Source organism: Aspergillus homomorphus (assembly GCF_003184865.1).
Source record: "Aspergillus homomorphus CBS 101889 unplaced genomic scaffold BO97scaffold_5, whole genome shotgun sequence".
NCBI lineage: Eukaryota > Fungi > Ascomycota > Eurotiomycetes > Eurotiales > Aspergillaceae > Aspergillus > Aspergillus homomorphus.
In genome coordinates this window covers 161,570-179,420 of record NW_020291891.1, presented here as the reverse complement: position 1 = coordinate 179,420, position 17,851 = coordinate 161,570, and the positions used below count along the sequence as shown (strand labels likewise).

The 17,851-nt window shown below is 53.1% G+C and overlaps 4 protein-coding genes across 4 annotated transcripts; 1 reads left to right on the top strand and 3 right to left on the bottom strand.

Moving 5' to 3' along the window:
* Positions 1-1,732: 1,732 nt before the first annotated feature.
* On the bottom strand, positions 1,733-3,953 carry pacC (putative C2H2 transcription factor PacC; the record flags this gene model as incomplete). The annotated part of the gene is made up of 3 exons (XM_025691510.1): positions 1,733-3,165; positions 3,222-3,510; positions 3,651-3,953. The coding sequence occupies 3 exons, from the start codon at positions 3,951-3,953 to the stop codon at positions 1,733-1,735; spliced, it is 2,025 nt and encodes a 674-aa protein (XP_025554517.1).
* Positions 3,954-6,630: 2,677 nt separating this feature from the next.
* BO97DRAFT_468308 (sugar porter family MFS transporter) lies at positions 6,631-8,579 on the bottom strand (the record flags this gene model as incomplete). The annotated part of the gene is made up of 3 exons (XM_025699726.1): positions 6,631-7,174; positions 7,235-7,945; positions 8,040-8,579. The coding sequence occupies 3 exons, from the start codon at positions 8,577-8,579 to the stop codon at positions 6,809-6,811; spliced, it is 1,617 nt and encodes a 538-aa protein (XP_025554516.1). The 3' UTR covers positions 6,631-6,808.
* Positions 8,580-10,780: 2,201 nt separating this feature from the next.
* BO97DRAFT_421492 (oxidoreductase, 2OG-Fe(II) oxygenase family) lies at positions 10,781-11,920 on the top strand (the record flags this gene model as incomplete). Its single annotated transcript, XM_025696724.1, has 2 exons — positions 10,781-11,106; positions 11,236-11,920. 2 exons carry the CDS (start codon positions 10,781-10,783, stop codon positions 11,918-11,920), a joined length of 1,011 nt encoding a protein of 336 aa, XP_025554515.1.
* Positions 11,921-12,122: 202 nt separating this feature from the next.
* BO97DRAFT_362830 (putative C6 transcription factor (Mut3)) lies at positions 12,123-15,922 on the bottom strand. The gene is made up of 4 exons (XM_025692476.1): positions 15,516-15,922; positions 14,591-15,446; positions 13,922-14,533; positions 12,123-13,866 (listed from the first exon to the last, which is right to left on the bottom strand). Exons 1-4 carry the CDS (start codon positions 15,799-15,801, stop codon positions 12,369-12,371), a joined length of 3,252 nt encoding a protein of 1,083 aa, XP_025554514.1. The 5' UTR covers positions 15,802-15,922; the 3' UTR covers positions 12,123-12,368.
* Positions 15,923-17,851: the final 1,929 nt, after the last annotated feature.

Here is a 17,851-nt window from a genome sequence, read left to right as displayed (position 1 = left end):
GGGGGGGGAAAGGGAAGAAGAAAGAAGAGAAGAGTGGGTAGATTTAAATAAAAAGAGGAAGAAGGGGAGGAGAAAAGGGCGAGATAAGGAAAGAAGGGAGGAAAGAATGGGAAAGTTAGATCAAGACAATCAAGTTGTATGGGAAGAGGAGTTGTAGTCAAAGAAGTCGAGGTAGAAGTAGAAGAAGTAAGTGATGATGATGACGCTGAGAATGAATCAGCCAGAAGGGAATGGGATGAGAAGGAAACGCGCCTGAGTCAAGCAGTCAATCAGTCTGTCAGTCAGTCATGTGGGGAGCCTGGAGCTGAGGTGTGCCGTCACTGCCAGATTGAAGTGAGTTGAGTATAAAGCCTTTCAACTTATTGAGTGGGTGAGAGAGTGAGTGCTTTCTCCCTCCTCTCCTCAAGTTATCAACCAACCAACAATACAATTGTAATGGCTCTCCAATTCTCTCTCTCTCTCTTTTTTCACCTTTTTCTCTCTTCTTCTCTCTTCCTCTTTCTTTTTTCTCTTTCTTCCTCCTCCCTTCCTTGGCTTCCCTCCTCAGCCCTATTATATACAGTCTAAACACTCCACTAGATCCAAATACGACGCCGTAAACAGACGGTGGATCCCCTTCCTCCTAGAAGCCAGCCAGCAGACAAGCAGGCAAGCAGACAAGCAAAGCAAAGCAAAGCAAAGCAAAGCAAAGCAAAGCAAGCAAGCAAGCAACATCACAACAAACCATGCCCATGCAAGGATGGCCGGCTGTTGACCCTTTGCCGGATGCAGTCAGTCTCTGACTGTCCTTGAACCAGCAAGCAATCCCTGAATGAGCGATCCGTCAACAGGCAGTGTTCTTCCGGCCATTGAACCCATCCTCTCACCCTCTCACGCGCCCCCCCAAGTCTATAAGCTTCCTTTCCCAAAGTCCACAAGACGGGCCAGAGTCAAGCGGAGTTGGTCGGATGCGCGGGCGGGTTTTGAAAATACCTAACCTAATTGAACGAACCTACCTACCTACCATTATGCAGGACCAGCATCATCTCCCTCGTTCCAACTCCTCGGGGCGGCTCTTGCTTCTCCGTGTGCGACTTGACTTGCTGCAGTGCTGTTTCTGCTCGCCTTCGGTACCAAGAGCCTCTTCTCACTTACGATTGTAGAAGGCTGGTCTCGACCATCCCCGGATTAGGAAAAGGCCAATGGCTCTTCCTTCAGAATGGTTGCGTCATGGTGGCCGCGTGCAGCTCGTGTGGAATGCGGATCCCACTCCCTAATGGTAACATCCTGGTTGCACTCTCTCGCCCTGGATTCCCCTCCTCTCTCTTTCTTTACTCTCCGGATGAAAAGTACAGTGGAACAGTCAAAAAGTCACCTAAGTCAACAACATGGTTCCGATCTCATCACTGGTCAACAACCAAAGGTCCATGAATTTATGTTCCCAGTAAATACAGGTTCATATACACAAATAACACAAATGATACCCAGCCCACCGGGACCGCCTTCCTATTGAGGCCGGCTCCCGATCTCGGGCGCATCGGAAGTCGCAAACAAGCAGAATCAAAGCTAACCCGCAATCGCCCAGAACGAAGTGTTCGTAGCATAGCCGTAGATAATAAATCAACACAATGAGAAAAAGTGGGGAGAAGTGCCGTATAGAAATAGATACCAAAATAAACCCGCCGGACAGAAAGAGGTCAAGAGTAACATCGCAAACTCCGCTTTGCCAAAGCCCATCCATTTCCCTCTCCCCCTAACGCATCTTGGAATCACCATCCTCATCCATTCGTAACGTCGGGTACATTACTACATCTCCTGCCTCCGATTTCACTTCCGGCTTGGCTGGTACCGTCTCGGCCGACGTGATCTCCACCCCTTCCATCTGGCTTCCTGAGGCCGACTCTGGGCTCCGTTCCTCACGAGCCCGCTGGGCCTCGTTCTCGTACTCACCCCGTTCCAGCCGGGAAGCGATGTAGTTACGCAAGTACTCGATCAGTCGCACCTTCTCCACCCACTGCACATCAGCCCGCTCTGCCACCTCCGTCGCCGCCTGAGCGGTCCGGAGTGTTGCTTCAGCCTCTGCAGCCGCTCCCGACAGCGCCGGGTCGATCAGGCTGGCGGAAATGCTTTTGTGTGTCGGTGAGGACGCCCGCTCCTTAGCGGGAGGGGTGCGCTCGCCGTCTGTCTTCCTGTCATCCTGCGACAGGTCCATGGCATCAGGCATGGAGCGTGGCTCAGGGCGTGCGCGCTGCAGCGTGCCACCGGTATATCGGCGTCGGTCGTCGTGGTCAAAGATACCTCCCAAGGTTGAAGGCGGCGCAGCGCCAGATGTGGTGGGGTAGCCCGCTGTCATGCTTTCCGACATGGTAGCTGAAGGCAGGCGCGGGTACATGTGGCCGCCTTCATGGTGAGGTGGCGAGACGCGGGTGGCCGACGGCAGAGAGATCGGGGAGCGACCGGAGGTGTAAGACTGTGCACTGGAGGGAGGAGTGAGAGCGGGAGTCCCGGTGGAAGGAGAATGCGTGGCTGGATTGGGCATCATGGCGCTAGCCGCTGTCGTGGCCGCCGCATGACTCGGGGGCAACTGCGTAGGCGGCGAGTGAGTGGTGCGATAGCTTAGACCTCCGTGGACGTAGTGGGCGCCGGGCTGGGCGACTCCAGCTGCGGCAACGTTGTCATCGTTCTCGTAAATGGTGTCCTGCATCTGCTGCAAGAACTGGTCGATGTTGATGAGATCGTTCTTGGTCCGCACATTGCTCATAGGGGGCAGGTGATACGACGGAGCAGAGGGATGGCCTCCAGGGCTGTATCCACCGCCACCTACAGCAACGGGAGCAGGCATTGCTTGGTACTCTGGCAGAGGCCCATTGCTCAAGACCGGCAGGGACAGGCTCTGCAGGCCCATCAACCGCTGGCCCACGGCGGCATACGAGTTCGGGTCAAACTGACGACGCTTCAAATCACCGAAGAATTCGTTCAGAGCATCATAGCCACGCTTCTTCGACTCGTACGAGGTGTGACCGGCCTCCGGGCCGTGGTTCAGAGCGTAGTAGACGTTGCCATAGGATGGGTTGGATGGTTGATGCGGTGGATGAGATTGGTAGTATTGGGGGGCACCATGGCCATAGCCCTGGCTAGGGACTGGGTTGATAGCGGGCTCGAAGTAATGAGCAGCAGTTGCGTACCCTATGATGATCCGTCAGCAGATTCGATGAAAGAAGAGATTACATGCGACCGGATACCTTTCGCGCCACCTGCGAACATCATGTCTGGATTCCGAGAGCCAGGCTCTGGGGAGCGAACCAGAACGGAATCATCGGCATGGGTCTTGACGTGCTTCTTCAAATCCTGGGGACGCTTGAAGGCCTTGCCACAGAACTCGCACTTGTGTGGCTTGAGCGGCACATGGACACGAATGTGAGAGGTGATATGATCGCGCTTGACAGTTGTCGTCCGGCAGCTACCCCACTGGCAGGTCAGGTTGAGGTTGTTTGTACTCTTGCGGCCGACATGACGCTCGCACACATGTTCCTATCGCACCAAAGCGGTCAGCGGCGGTTCATTTTCCCCCATGATGATGACCAGTCGAGCCGACACGTGGCCGGTTACTCGAAGGTGTCTCAAGAGCCAGAGAGGAGAGTGGAAGCGGAGAATGGCCGGACACAACTTACGTAGAGAGCCTCGGGAGATGGGCATTTCTCAGTACAGCCCTGCCAGAGACAGGACAGTTCCTCAGCTGGGCGAGTGGCGTTGGCGCTGCCGTTGATGGGAGGACTAGCCACAGCAGCAGTCGCCGCAGCAGCGGTGGCAGCGGCCGAGGCAGCGGTGGCCGAAGAGACCTGAGGAGATTGCTGGGCAGGGGCAGCAGCAGCAGCAGCAGCAGCAGCAGGCTCTTGGGAGGCAGGGGGGGCAGGTACGGGGGCGGCCGCCGTCGAAGGGGACGTAGTAGTGGTGGTGTCTTGGGGTTCCGACATTGCCAAGAAAATTCTGTTTCTTGTCCCTGTCTTGGAAGGCAGCGGAAGTAGACAAGCGACTCAACACAAGACCCCAACGGGGACACAATCAACAAGCACGACGAACAAAAACAGGAGCAGATATAAATGAAGCGATGGAGGTTGTATATTCCACGGGAGGGGAGTAGGGGAAAGGTTGGCGAAGACTCTCGGAAGATTGGGGGACGCGGTGAGAAGCGTCAAACAACAAAGAGTCAGTCAGACACGCGCACCGATGCGGCAACCGAGTCCAGCGACCAAGAAGGTGGGGAAAGCGCCTAAGAGGCTATAGTTTCCAATGTAGTGAAGCTAGGCGAGAAGTGACTAGATATAGGCAGAATAAATGGTTGGAAAACCACGAGGGGTCGTCAAACAGGGGAAAGATGAGCGAGTATGGTTTGTAGAGAGAGAGAGAGAGAGGAGAGAGAGAGAGAGAAAGGGGAGGAGAACTGAGTAAGAGGAGGGGAGCAGAAGAATCAGGGGAGGGAGGAAAGTCTTGGGGCCGAGACGAGGAGGGGGGGACGAGCCTTGCCTAGAAAAGGCGCAGCTCAACCGGGCGGAGGGGAGAAAGGACAAGAAAAGAAGAAAAGGACAGGACTGGGCATTGTCCGGGCCAAGAAACACCGTGCGGGGCTGCGTGGCGTGGCATGGAAAGTTTGGACAGGCACTCCTTCAAAAACACAACAGAAATATGAGTCCAGACAGTGCTGCACTTACTACGCAGTACCCACTGCTGGATAGATACAGACAACAAACTGATCAGTCATGTCATGTCTAGGCTGATATCATACTGGACTTCACCTTCACTGTCAACTCTCCCCACAATCCTCTTATTGCGAACAGACACACATCCAATCCACACTTACTCTCACACACCCACACCCACACACCAAGCAAAAAATTAGTCTCCCAACTAGTGCCGGCCGGAATGGTTAGGGTAGGGATTCGAAACTAGTCCTGGTGGGCTTGAACGAAGCCTCGAATAACCGTTCCCGTCCACCCTGGTATTGACACATGGACTGACTGACTGACTGACTGACTGACTGACTGACCTTAGTCGGCCCTGCTAATTGTCTAGGTCAAGTTGTGTTGTGTTGTCTGACAGCCCCGAGTCTGACACAGACTAGAGTCACTAGATCAGACCGAACTAGACTAAACATTCCAACTTCTTTCTCTCCCCCGCATAAGAACTTGCCAATTGGAAGTTGGCTAAGTTACCCTTCTTGGCTCGCCATCCGGGTTCCCCCCCGTTCCTTGTCCGATGATTCAAACTGGAAGGAATCAATTCCTGCCTCTTTCGTGAGGCACTAGTGGAGCCTGTTCTCGTGTCTGACATTTGGAGCCTGTGAAGGAGAGGAAAAGACCACCTAACGAAGTCTACGATCTATTTTCACGGAATTATCCCATCGCTCCCACTCCACCAATAAGTCCGATTGCCAATTCTCCAAAATTGACACAATGACAGGAAGGGATGGGATGAATTCGAAATGTCTGAGGGGGAGCCAAAATACCAAGTAATCCCTCCCTGCCTCTCTTGGCACCCCTTCTCCCGCCCCGAGAGGGTGCAGGTCTTGGGACTCTTGGACTCTTGGACTCTTGGACTCTTGGGATTCTTGGGATTCTTGGGACTCCTCTTGGAACGCTTGCTTTCCCCTTTTAGTCAGATGGTTCCGGTCTCTCCGGGGAGAGAGGGGAAAATGCTTGCACTTGAAAGGTTTCATGCATACACCCATCCACCCACCACAACTACCAAATTCATGAAGTACAGTGTAGTAAAGGGTGCACACTGCACACTAAAGGTACACTACAAGTCTACAACCTACGCCGGTGAACTGACTGACTGCGATGAGTGGTGGTACAAGAGAAGAGTTAGTGGATCCTGCTGGGCTCGTTCGTTTCACCCCCCCTCATTCGCCCCGTGTGCTTATTATTGAGTCGGATGCTCGTTCACTCCGAGCCGGTACTAAAATAATACACCCATGACCCAACAACCCTGAATGAATAGCACGCATTCATAATTCCTGCACCCCATAAAACACAATTATTTCACTTCAATAGAGCATATCAAGCAATTCTCGGCCCCTGACTTACCCGAGAGAGAGAGAAAGAGACAAGCTCCCCCGCTCCCCCTGTAAACAAGAAAGTAACTCAGCCCAACGACCTCAAAATGTCTCTCCAGGGCTCCCATCACATTCTACTTCTACTGTAGGAAGGTTACACCACCAAAAAAAATCAAGAATTATGCGAGTCACCTGCAGATTTTTTATCGCTGAAAGGAACTTACCCGCCCGTGCCCACCCCCCCTCATCCGATCGCGTCACGGAATATTGAGTACAGTACCTGTACATGGCTTGGCTTGGCTTTTGCTTTTTTCCCCCGGGAGGTGGCGGTGCTTTGCTTTGGGTAGAGGGCCCCGGGTTTTCCCACCCTTTGTTCTTGGTTCCAAGCGCCCCCACCAGAATATGCAGGGCCTCCTGCAGCATTATAGTCAGCGGGAGGGATTTATTTTTTTGTTTTTAGGCATCCACATTTCGCCGTTATGCATGGGATTTTGAACTGGTTTGAAGGAAGAATTAGAAAAGGATAGACACGTAGAGGGGAGCTAATTATATCTGTAGTCACTCGACCTTTACTGGTAGCATTCTACTACTGTAAGTACTCTTGACACTGAGCAGACACAGATCGACAGAAACAAGCGTATCAAAAATGGAAAAAAGAAAATATATCCAGGTCTATGCTCTATCATATATATATACACAATTGGTCTAGATATAAACAAACCCCGCAAAGTGAAAAAGGCTAATGATTCAACAACAGCAACAAAAGTCCACCCCTCATCAGGCGGCTTTCATGTTCTCCTGCTCCTGGGCTTCGGGCTTGTCGAACATGCCATCTTTGATCTCCGCCCGGAAGCGCTCCTCCTCTTCCTTCAGCTGCTCCTTCAGCACAGAGTGCGCCCGCCAGACCGGCTTGATCTTGAACAGCTGGTCGGTGACCTCCAGAGGGATACCGCTGGTCTCGGGGATGAGAAAGAAGGCGAAGAAGAAGGCCAGGAAAGACAGCGACGCGAAGAAGAAGTACACGCCGTATCCCATCTTCTCGAACATCTGCTCCGTGAAGCGGGAGACCAGGAAGTTGAACAGCCAGTTGCTGGCCGTGGTCGCGGCCTGCGCCACGGAACGGATATTGGGGTGGAAGAATTCCTGCCAAGGTGAGTCAGTCATTGGTTCGAGGTGTCAAGTGAGAAACATGGAAGAACATACCGCGTTGATGACCCACGGGGTACCGTTCCATGTAGGGGTGTAGACGGCCGTCCAGAGGTAGAAGAAGAAGATCGCAGCGATACCGCCGCCGTTGAGGTGGTCCCGAGGGTGCTTGGTAGGCTCGACCACACAGATATAGGCGCCGATAATCCACATGCAAACCGAGCCACAAATTGCACCGATGAGCAACAGCTTACGACGGCCGAGCTGGTCAACAAGGAAGAGTAGCCAGAAGATGGTGATGACGGCCTTGACGACACCGAAGATACCGTTCAAAATACCCTTCGTGTTGCCTTGGACACCGATACTTTCGAAGATGGTCGGGCTGTAGTAGTTGATAGCGTTGATACCGGATCCGTTCTGCCAGAAGAACAGCATGCAACCCAAGAAAAGACGGTACTGCAAGTTCTTGGCTTGGCCCAAAGCCTGGAAGGGCTTCCAGAAGCCCACACCAATGGTGGCCTTCTGTTCCTCTAGTGACTGATCCATAGCGGCGATTTCCTCGGTGATGTAGATATCAGTAGGCTCCAATTGACGGACCCAGCACAGGTTCTCAATGGCCTTCTCGCGGTGACCCTTGGTGAACAACCAACGGGGGGATTCCTTCATCCACAGGGAGCCAAGGAATAATAGGCCAGATGGAATGATCTGGATCGCAAAGGGAATGACCCATTGCTTGCGGCTCGCAGGAATAGTTTGCTCAACACCATACTAGAGGCAGGAGAAGTTAGCCGGGAAGAATCCAAAGAAGAAAAAAAGATTGCTGGAGACAGCAGAGACTAAGTCGAATGCACATATAACTTACGTTGATCCAAAAACCGACCATACCACCAACTTGCCAGCCAAGTTCATACAGACCGACAAGTCGGCCTCGAATGGCGGGAGGGGCTAGTTCGGAGAGGTACATCGGGACAACATTGGAGGCGACACCGGTACCGAGACCGGCCAACACTCGACCCGCATAAAGGATGCCGAGACCGGTTGAGCTAGAAGCACCCATTTGCAACCCGGCACCGAGAACAAAGACAGCCGAAGCAATAGTCAAACTCCACTTGCGCCCCCCATAGTAAGAGATACCATAGGTAAATAGAGCTCCGAAGAAAGCCCCGGCAATGAAGAGAGAGACAATGTTTTCACTGATCAGATTTCTTTCAGCGGAAGACTTTTTGTCCAGGCCGAACTCGGCCTTGAAGGAATCCAATGTGATGGTCGTGCCGATGAAACCACTGGTGTACCCGATCATCTGGGAACCGCAGGTTGCAATTGCGGCCAATGCATACACTCGCCAGTTGTAGACAGCCTTCGGCGTAGGCCGGTCTTCAACCAAGTGAAGAATGCCACCCATTGCTCTGGGTGAGGGGAGGAGAAGGGGAGGGTGGGAGGGGAGGAGAGAAAAGAGGAGAAGAGATGCGTAGTCCTATGAGCGAATCCCGAAATTCCTTCAAGTAAGCGAAAGGATAGAGGAATGGAAGAAGAGAAAAGTGTCCTTGCCAACAGAGACAAGAATAGGGAAGACGATGGAACTAGATATGGGAGAGAAAGTTCTGAGGGCGGAAGTTGAAGAAGAATGAAAAACTGGTCGAGACGGGCCGGGCCCCTAAGGTAATTATCTACAGTGAGCGACGCATCAACGCTGAACCGTGTGGATTCCGATTCTCCTCTCTTTCGAACACTCTCCACAATTCATGTCGTGACCGAAAACCCCATCTGGGGAGAGTCAACATGGGGGTTCCTGTGAATAGCACGAATTTGATACGTCAACCAGGCAGCTAATAGGCCCTCCTCATGCAAACTATTGCCATGATTCCCACAAAAGGTCGCCCCGTGATGTGGGAAACTGGGTCGGGGGAGAGTTTTCCCCAGACTGACTATGTCTCGCTTAGCCGGCGCGGAGAAGTTCTTGCGAAGGAAAACATTCAGCCGCAGATCTAGGGTGTGGGGCCGAAGGTAAAACTTTTCTCTGCAAAGGAGAAGGTATATAATCGTGGTCGCCCCCATGACTGGACATTTACCCGACAGATCCGGTGCCTGCGAAAGCAAATAACCATTGGAGAGGGAGGCGTCATGGGAAAGGGCTGCTTGCTCAGTGGCCCTGCAAGTTCCAAGGCAGAGTGGCAACTGGGCCGCCGTGAAGACTTTGCCGGTGGACCAACCCACCCTCGGGCGAACTCTATTTCTGGTCTTAGAAGAGCTTTAATCTCTACCAGGCTCGCGAACTCGGGGTGCCGATCTCGTCTTTTGTCTGGAACGGGCCCAGCGTTGCTGTCTTCGGCCTCGCCTCATGTCGGCTCGTTCACGAATCAGAACCTAGGAGTTGAGCATCGGTACGCCGCAGCGCGGTCCACAGACAGATTAAGCGACATCTCAAGGCCCCCTATCAAGCTCCCGGGAGGACTTAGCCGGCGTCTGTTCTAGGATATTAGTCATGTACTAACCAGTCAGTTGGACGGGATGAAGCCTTAACCCCATTTTTGGATGGAGACCTCCTCGGGAGCGAGCCGACTAAGCCGAGAAGTGTATAAGTCTGGTTGCCGATCAAGGTTTGGTCCGCGGTGGGATCGGACGCCGGTGAACGAGCATATCGACAGATTGAAAGTCAAGCGTTGGTCGGCCTGGAAACGTAATGGCCTAGATAGTGATTAGTTGACGAGATATGTATTCCCGGATCGAGCCGGATGGAGAATGAATGCATCGTTCACCCGGCATAGACTGAACAAGTGTCTTCTAAGAGGTTCGAACAGGAGAAGAAGCTTGCTGAAGACAAAGGAAAGTCAAGTGGAGAGAGCATGTAGAGCGACAGGCTGAACTAACCGGGCTGGGCAATGCACGCGCGGCTTAACTCAGCCATGAGCATGTCGTTTTACGTAGCAGAAGCGCTTATCCTACCCTACACCAATCCGGATGATAATGAGTAGTAGGTGTGGTCAATCCCAAATAGGCTAGTTGTCAGCTGACCGGATGTCCCTTTAGACGGCGGGGTTTGTCTCTCTCCCACGCGGGCTCAAGAACGCTTCTCCGCGTTGACGCTGGTTCTGGAAGACTGAAAACGCGGAGTCTCCGCATGTGATCATCGTTGCTTCTTTTCAGCTTCTGTCTCTGGCTCTCACTGGACAGCATGACGAAAGCAGCGGTAAAGATCCTTTTGACTCCGGATTACTCCATGACGCCATGGTTTTTGGAGACCCCAGACGGGACGCGGAGGAAGGCCCCGAGCATGGGATGAACTATTGCTTGTGGCAAGCCCGCATCGTCGTGTGCCTGGGAAAACCTTCTAGACGGATGTGGCCTGTGTGTGCTGACTACAATTCGGGGACAGGATAAACACAAACTCATCAAGTTGACAGAAGGAATTGGTTCTTCCTCGGAGATAACAGCCTCTCGGCTTGAGCAGCGTTGCGTGACTAACAATGGATGCACACCTCATTCTAGCTTATGCATATGCATAAGCCTAATGCAAAGACTTATCACATCATCTCTTTCCAGGCCTTCCGTCCAACACGATAGGAGCAAGCAGACACTCAACCATCAAGGGATGATTTGATCAATATGCCGAAGATTTCGCTCTCCACCCTCTTCTCATCTCTGTTCTACCTCCTCCCCGCATATTTCTTCGTCCTCGCACCTCTCCTCCGCCAAATTTTCCCTGCGTCATCCACTGGAAATATTTTCGACCTCGAACCCGAGGCCGCCGACGGAGCAGAGCCCGATTCGGACCTTAACCTCGATCCGGAGATCCTCAGTCTTCCGGATGGAGTCATTCCGACTTGTCCCCCGGATAACTACCGGGTTCATCTCTTACAGAAAGATCCACTGGTGATCTACATCGAGGACTTCTTGTCGGCGGAAGAAACGGATCACCTCGTCAATATAAGGTACGTACTGTACTTCCGCCATGCAGCTATATCCAATCCCTGCAACATCCCGGATCTGCATCACCTACACCCGCAATCTCCCCAATTCAAACCTACCCTCACCCAAGTGACCGACTAACACCCAAGCAGTAAAACCAATTACACCCTCTCCCCAATCTACAACGGCCAAACCACCACCCACGACCCCTCGACCCGCCTCTCCGACCGCGCCCTCCTCCCCCGCGACAACACCGTCCGATGCCTCGAAGCCCGCGCCGCCGCCTTCCAAGGCTGGAAGCCTCACCTCTACATCGAACGCATGTGGGCCCAGCGCTACAACACCTCCGGCCACTACGTCCACCACTACGACTGGGTCGGATCCGCCGCCCGCGGCGGGGATCGCCTCAGCACATTCATGGTTTACCTGGGCGATGACTGCGAGGGCGGGGGCACGAACTTCCCGCGGTTGCGGATGCCTCGCGGCGCCGCGGCCAGGGAGGAGTGGTGTCGGTTCTTGGAGTGTCCGCCTCCTCCTGCGACTGCTGCTGCTGCTGCTGCTGCTGCTGCTGCTGCTGCTGCTACTTCCTCGACGGGGGAGCACAAAGATGCTAAGGTGGATCATGCTGCTGCTGCTACTGCAGCCGCCGCCGCTCCTACTCCTCAGGGAATTACCTTCAAGCCCATCAAAGGCAATGCTATCTTCTGGGAGAACCTGCGGCCGGATGGCTCGGGACACCCTGAGACGTGGCATGCCGCGTTCCCGGTGACTTCCGGAACGAAGATCGGGCTGAATATCTGGAGTTGGTATCAGCCGCCTCGACGGAGAAGAAGCTGATCGCTTCTCTTTTTGGTGTCTAATTGGATACTCTTCCCGTTTTGGATATATATATCTATATGCTGGAGCTGTGTACGATATGACAGGGATAATTCTGTCGCGATATAACGAGTGCATTGTTGTGCATCATGCATACAGAAAGGTAAGTCATAATAAGTCTAAATGTATAAGCATAACCTGTGTTATATAGATCATCAATCATATTCACAATTAGCAACATAAGAAGAAAAATTCTCGGACACAAAAGAGATGCTAAAAGAAAATCAACTCATGCCCAATGACCCCAAGCAACATCCGACGCCAACCGGAGAAACTCCCAGACCAAACCAAAACAATCCCTTCATAACATTATGATCCTCATCACGAACGGTTCCGAACCAAAAACGACATATACAAAACATATGGGTATTTTGATTAGTACTTTTCCTTTTGTTTCTTTGCTCTGGAATCATGAAGTATTGTTCATAAACTGCAACCATTCCTCATTGCTGAAGCCGCCGGGCCGGCAAGGGTCGGCATTCCCGAAGATATCGTCGAGCGGAAGGCCCAGGTCCAAGCCAACTCCCAGCGAGGTGCTGTCTTGGGCACCCATTCCGAACTGTGCCAGTCCGGTCGGCGTAGCCGTCGAGGGGACCGTATCCGCGGCGAAGTTGTTAGTGGGGGGTTGGAAGTTGTAGCCTTGCCACATGAAATTTTGGTTGGGCAGGGAGACCAAATCGGGGCTGTTGACGGCTTCGACGCCATTGCCCGGGGTCGAGCCGTGGGAGACGGGCGACTGCAGTCGCGAGTGGCTGATATGCTGCGGTGGCTGGTTGGGCAAGCGGCCCGGCAGACTGGAGTTGATGACCCCCGGGTTTCCGTTGGAGAAGACGCTGAAATTGCCGAAGCCGTCCAATGTGGGAGTGGATACTCCCATTGTGCTGACGGAGCTGTTGTCGGTCGTTGAGGCTAGTCCGGGGGCGAAGGACGTGGTGCCTGCTGGGTCCTGGCGGAAGTGGTCGTTCTCCAGCGTTGACATTGGTTGTGTTGGGTAGGCGAAAGGATCGTCCGACGGGAACATGATGGGCATCAAGTCTGGGAATTGACTGGGGTTCGCGAATGCGTGCGCTCCGAATGGATTTGCGGTGGCATCGCTCAAGGCAAGAGACATTGATACGGGAGATGCGCCTGTCGACGCTGGCGTCCTGTCAGTGTTGGATACGATATCCGACGGCGTTGACACAGCATCGGCAGGCGGCTCGGGTGTGGATGGTACCCACGTCTGAGTCTGGGGCAGACTTGGGCGTACACTCGAAGCAGGACTACGACTAGCAGCAGCGGCACTATCGTCGAAGCTCTTAGGGGTGTTGCTGGCCTCTTGCTTGGCCGAACGGCTAAGCAATTGCGTCGGAAATGTGTTGGCTCGCTGCGGCGGCGGCATGTCCAAGGGCACGGAGGCGGCGCTCTTGGCGGGTGGTGGGCGGTGGTGATGGCCGGACGAGGGGGCGGGCCGCTTCAGGCTTGCCCGCTTCTTCGCACTTTGGCGGTTCTTGAGCAACTCCGGGAGGTTTTTAAAGAGACCATTGAGACTCTGAGAGCATCGGTCTGCCGCCAAACTCTTTTTCGCCAGCCCTGCCAGAGTATTTTTGCCTTCCATGGCGTCCTTAAGAACGCCGTCCTTGGCGGTCGGAGAGTCGGGGTTCTCTAGCACAAAAAAAAGCAGCGATAATATGGCGAAGTAAGTGGTATACATGGTAAACCAGAAAGATCCGTTGAGTAGCCCTCTCTTATGCATGCCAGTCGTGATATGTACGATGTTGCGCGACACACTGACACACGCCGCAGCGCAGGCGTAGGAGCGCCGGTCGACCCCACGCGCTTGTGAGCCACTGGAGACATAGTGAAGGAAAGGTCGGTAGAGTATGACCTGGACATGGGCGTAGCTAATGCGGAGTAATTGACGGATGCTACGGACAGTCAGCCAAAATAACGGGTCTAACCTCAAGAAACCCAAGAACTTACCGTTCGAGCTGCGGAGAGACCTCCGTCCCCGGTCGCAAAGCCGCGGGAAGCTCCTCCATCCAAGCCTGAAGATCCCTCTCAATTTCCCTAATCTTCGAGTGGCTGACCACGTAGCGCTGATCCGATCCAACAGGATGTTGCGCCTTCTTCACCGGGTAGATGTACTGCACAACCTTGAGGATGATGTTGGTCAACCGCGTATGCGCGTTGGCTCCGGCCATCAGAGGGGTATGGTCCGACGGCATGGTCAGGATGCCATTCTTGGTGATAAACTCCGAATCGACGGATTCTGGATAGACCTGGTCAATATCGTCGTCGTTGAGCATCAGAGGTAGGCCGAGTAGCGTGCTGACGTAGACATCCATTCTGCGTATCGTCCAGAAGATGCGTTTGCGTAACTCCTGCTCAAGGGGTGTAAAGTGTATCGTCACGGAGCGGTGCAAGCCCAGCCGTAGAGCGGCTCGTTGTGCGATACCAATATAGGAGTAGCATGTGCTGAGTTTGGCGGAGGATTGCAGGAACAGGATCATGAAACAGATAGCCTGCAGAGAAGTCAAGTCGCGGCAGTCGGTGATTTCCAGGAGCTGGCGACCTGCTTTGAAGTATTGAAACCTAGAATTAAACCTTAACTTTGAAACCCTGAACGATTCCAAGAGGGGAGCAACCTACCCTTGACCGATAGCACCCTCATACCCGGAGATATCCAACGGACTGGACCCATCATCGGAGAACAGACACCCCACGGCCATTACGATATAGAGCAGCGGTAAGAAAGAGTTCTCCTCGTTGCTAAACTGCTCCAACGGGGTATCATAGACTCGATCAAACATGGCGTAAAACGTGGGTTCATGCACGAAGCGCATGAGCGCGCAGCCATCGTCCAAGGAATTGTGGCATAGTCGCCGAGCAACTTCTTTCGAGGGAAGATCGTGAGTGGGTGGCAAAGACGCGTCTTGTGGTGATTCAGATGAGGACTTGGGGCTGTCGAAGAGTGTTTGCGTGACCGGTCGCGATCGGAGGGTCGGCAGCGGCATGTCGGAAGCTCCGAGCTGTTTCCGCAGGCGCCGGATGAACGTCATACCAGAACTGTGCCCGTGATAGTCCCAGTGTCCCTGGTCATCCAGGTCGAGATAACCGGAATTGTCGACCATCGATTCAAGCAGCGACTCATCACCGCCAGTCCCGTCAGCTGCCGTATCGTCAGCGGGAGCGGGGGCCGGGGGCTGGGAGCCGTTCGTCGTCACAGCTGGCGCAGATGATGCAGCAGTTGGCTGCGGCTGCGGCTGCTGTTGCTGTTGCTGTTGCTGTTGTTGCTGCTGCTCCCGGTCAGGCGGTGGCTTTTCGCGCTTGATGGCAGCCAGCATCTGCTCGGTGGCATGCACGTCGAATTGTGGATCGTCCAAATCCAAATCCGGAAGCACCACGCGCAGTAGGGCTTCCGCTTTGTGCAGTCGATTTTCCAGAGCTTCAACATACTGCGGGGCGGGATTTCGGCGGCGGTTGGAAGGTTGATCGTAGGTGCACTCTATAATCGACCCAACCTGATGAGCGACTACGGTCGGAGAGCTCTGCCCGGGAGGAACGGAAGACTTACCGTAGCTGTAGACGGTGCAGTGGGTGCAGGGTTGCTTGCCGTCGCATTTGATCTTCTTGCGACGACATTCATCACAAGCGCGCGTTACCCGACGGCGCTTTTGCATGGGCAGCGGTTCCTTGACGGGCTTGAGTCCCTCGTCCCTCATGGGTAGATCATCTTCGTCATGAAGCGCAGAGGCGGCGGCATCGACATCATCATGGGAAGCGAAAAACGGATCGGAGACAGCGGAGGGATCATCCTCGTTCGCAGGGTCGGCATTCATCTGACCGGATGGGGAGGCCATGAGGGGGAGGGAGACAAGTGAAGCGGGGAGCAAAAGAAGATCTCACGGCGGTCGGCGCAAAGGTATGCAAGGGGGGATGAATAAGACGGAGATCCGATCGGAAGGAAGAACGAGGAAGAGACTGTTCCGATCAGCAAGGGGGACGGAGACCCGCGTGGCGAGCCGATAGATGATCGCACGTCCACGAGGGTGGTGGAATTGGCGTCTCACAAGGTCATGGAAGGCACCACGAAGTGGGAGAGAGGAGGGGGGGGGGGGGGAAGAGTGAGGGACAGAGCGCTCGAGAATGTTCGCCGGAAGCACGAGAAGAAGATCGACACAAGACACTAAAGCGAGGGGAATGAATGGCTTGTTGCAATCGAGGTGGATGAGAGAATGAGTTAGTGGTCAAGAGAAAGAGAGAGTATGTTTCAGTAAATATAGTATGGAAGAATGAAGAGGTTGAAGACAAGGAAGAGAGAGTTTCGACTTGTCTGAGTGTCCGTCCGTCTGTCTTGCCTGGGGCACCGGCCGGAGAACAGCGACTTATTAGTAAGAATTGCGTTGAGTCAAAAAAAAAAAAAAAAAGAAAAGAAAAAAGACGAACCCTGCGCCCTTTGCGCCCTTTCAGATCTTCGCTCGGACCCTAATATCGAATATCCGATCCCATGACGGTCATAAATTCCCTTCTTCAACTACACTTCGTCCTTGTCGCCTGCCTGGATCATGGATGAGGGCAGGTCAAGAGCAAGAGAAGGTGTAGGAATGGTCGGGTCCAGGCCGAAAGCCCCGTCGGGGAATGCGATATTATGTCCGAGGCAGAGCAGGCGAAGCACAACAGCAAAAGAATCAAGCATTCGGGCAATACGAGCTTCGAAGGGAAGGGGGAGCATTTACATTGGTCTCTCGGAGGGAATCAAGATGGTCCTGGGACAACCTGTCAATCCACGAGGATCGAAAGATCCTTGTCGAAGTGGGTGATGTAGAGTGTGGGAAGCGCTTCAGCTTTCTACTGGTAATCCTGGAATGGGTATAGTCGGTAGATCACGAACGCGACGGTGGAACAGAATCCTTTGCGCACACAAGAGGGTGTAAATAGGATGATGGAAAGGGGGAGGGATTTAAACAGGAAGTGGAAAAAGGATTCACGTTCCTACTAATAAAAGGAGATTAGAAGGGCCAATGGAGAGACAGGGGCAGGATTTTCGAACTACAACCAGGAAACGAGCCTGAGGGGAGAGTAAGAGTAAGAGTGAGATTAGGAAAAATGGCTCACTCATGGGAAGGAAAGTAAAGTAGTAGGGCTGGCTTCGGCGATTTGCCCGGCATTTGTCCATATTCAGCTTGTACTTTGTACAGAAGCATAAGGCAATCATTTTGTTGACTAGTTAGTTATACTCAGTTACTCGGTCATCGTGAGCATTCTCTTAGTCACTCTCATCAAATAGAAGGTTCTTACTGACGGTATCATATTCATGATCAGGGCTCGTTTAGTTCATCCTTCTTTCCTCGGCGTCTTGGCCGGAGAAGATTCTCATACTAACAGGAACTAATGTACAAGTAACAAATTAATGAACAAACTAACAGACCATAGGATAATCCATCAGTCAGCTTCGGTCGCGGCCCCAACCAAGAACCGAACGGCGAACGGAGGAAAAGTCCGCGTGGAGGCCTCAGGTTTTAGACTTTGACCCCAAGCCAAGCGTCTTTTCCCCAATTCCACCTCGTTTTTTCCCATTCCACAATTAGTTATCATTATTATCGTCATTTTCGGCAACTCCAACGGTTCCGTCTCAGGAAGCGAACCACAGATCCATCCTCCAGAACCTGCGTCATTTGAACCTTTCCACTTTTCTGTCTATCTGATCGATTTTATTAAGTGCTTGCTTGCTTGCTTGCTTGCTTGCTTGATATCAATCTATCAATCGCTTAGTGATCTGGACTTCCCCAAGATTCCATTGTTCTATCGTTTGACTCAATCCATTATTCAAGCTCAGCTCAGCGCTCATTTGCAATCCTCCCCTCAAAGCCTCAAAGTATCCTCGACTATATCATGTCCTGACAATATCGC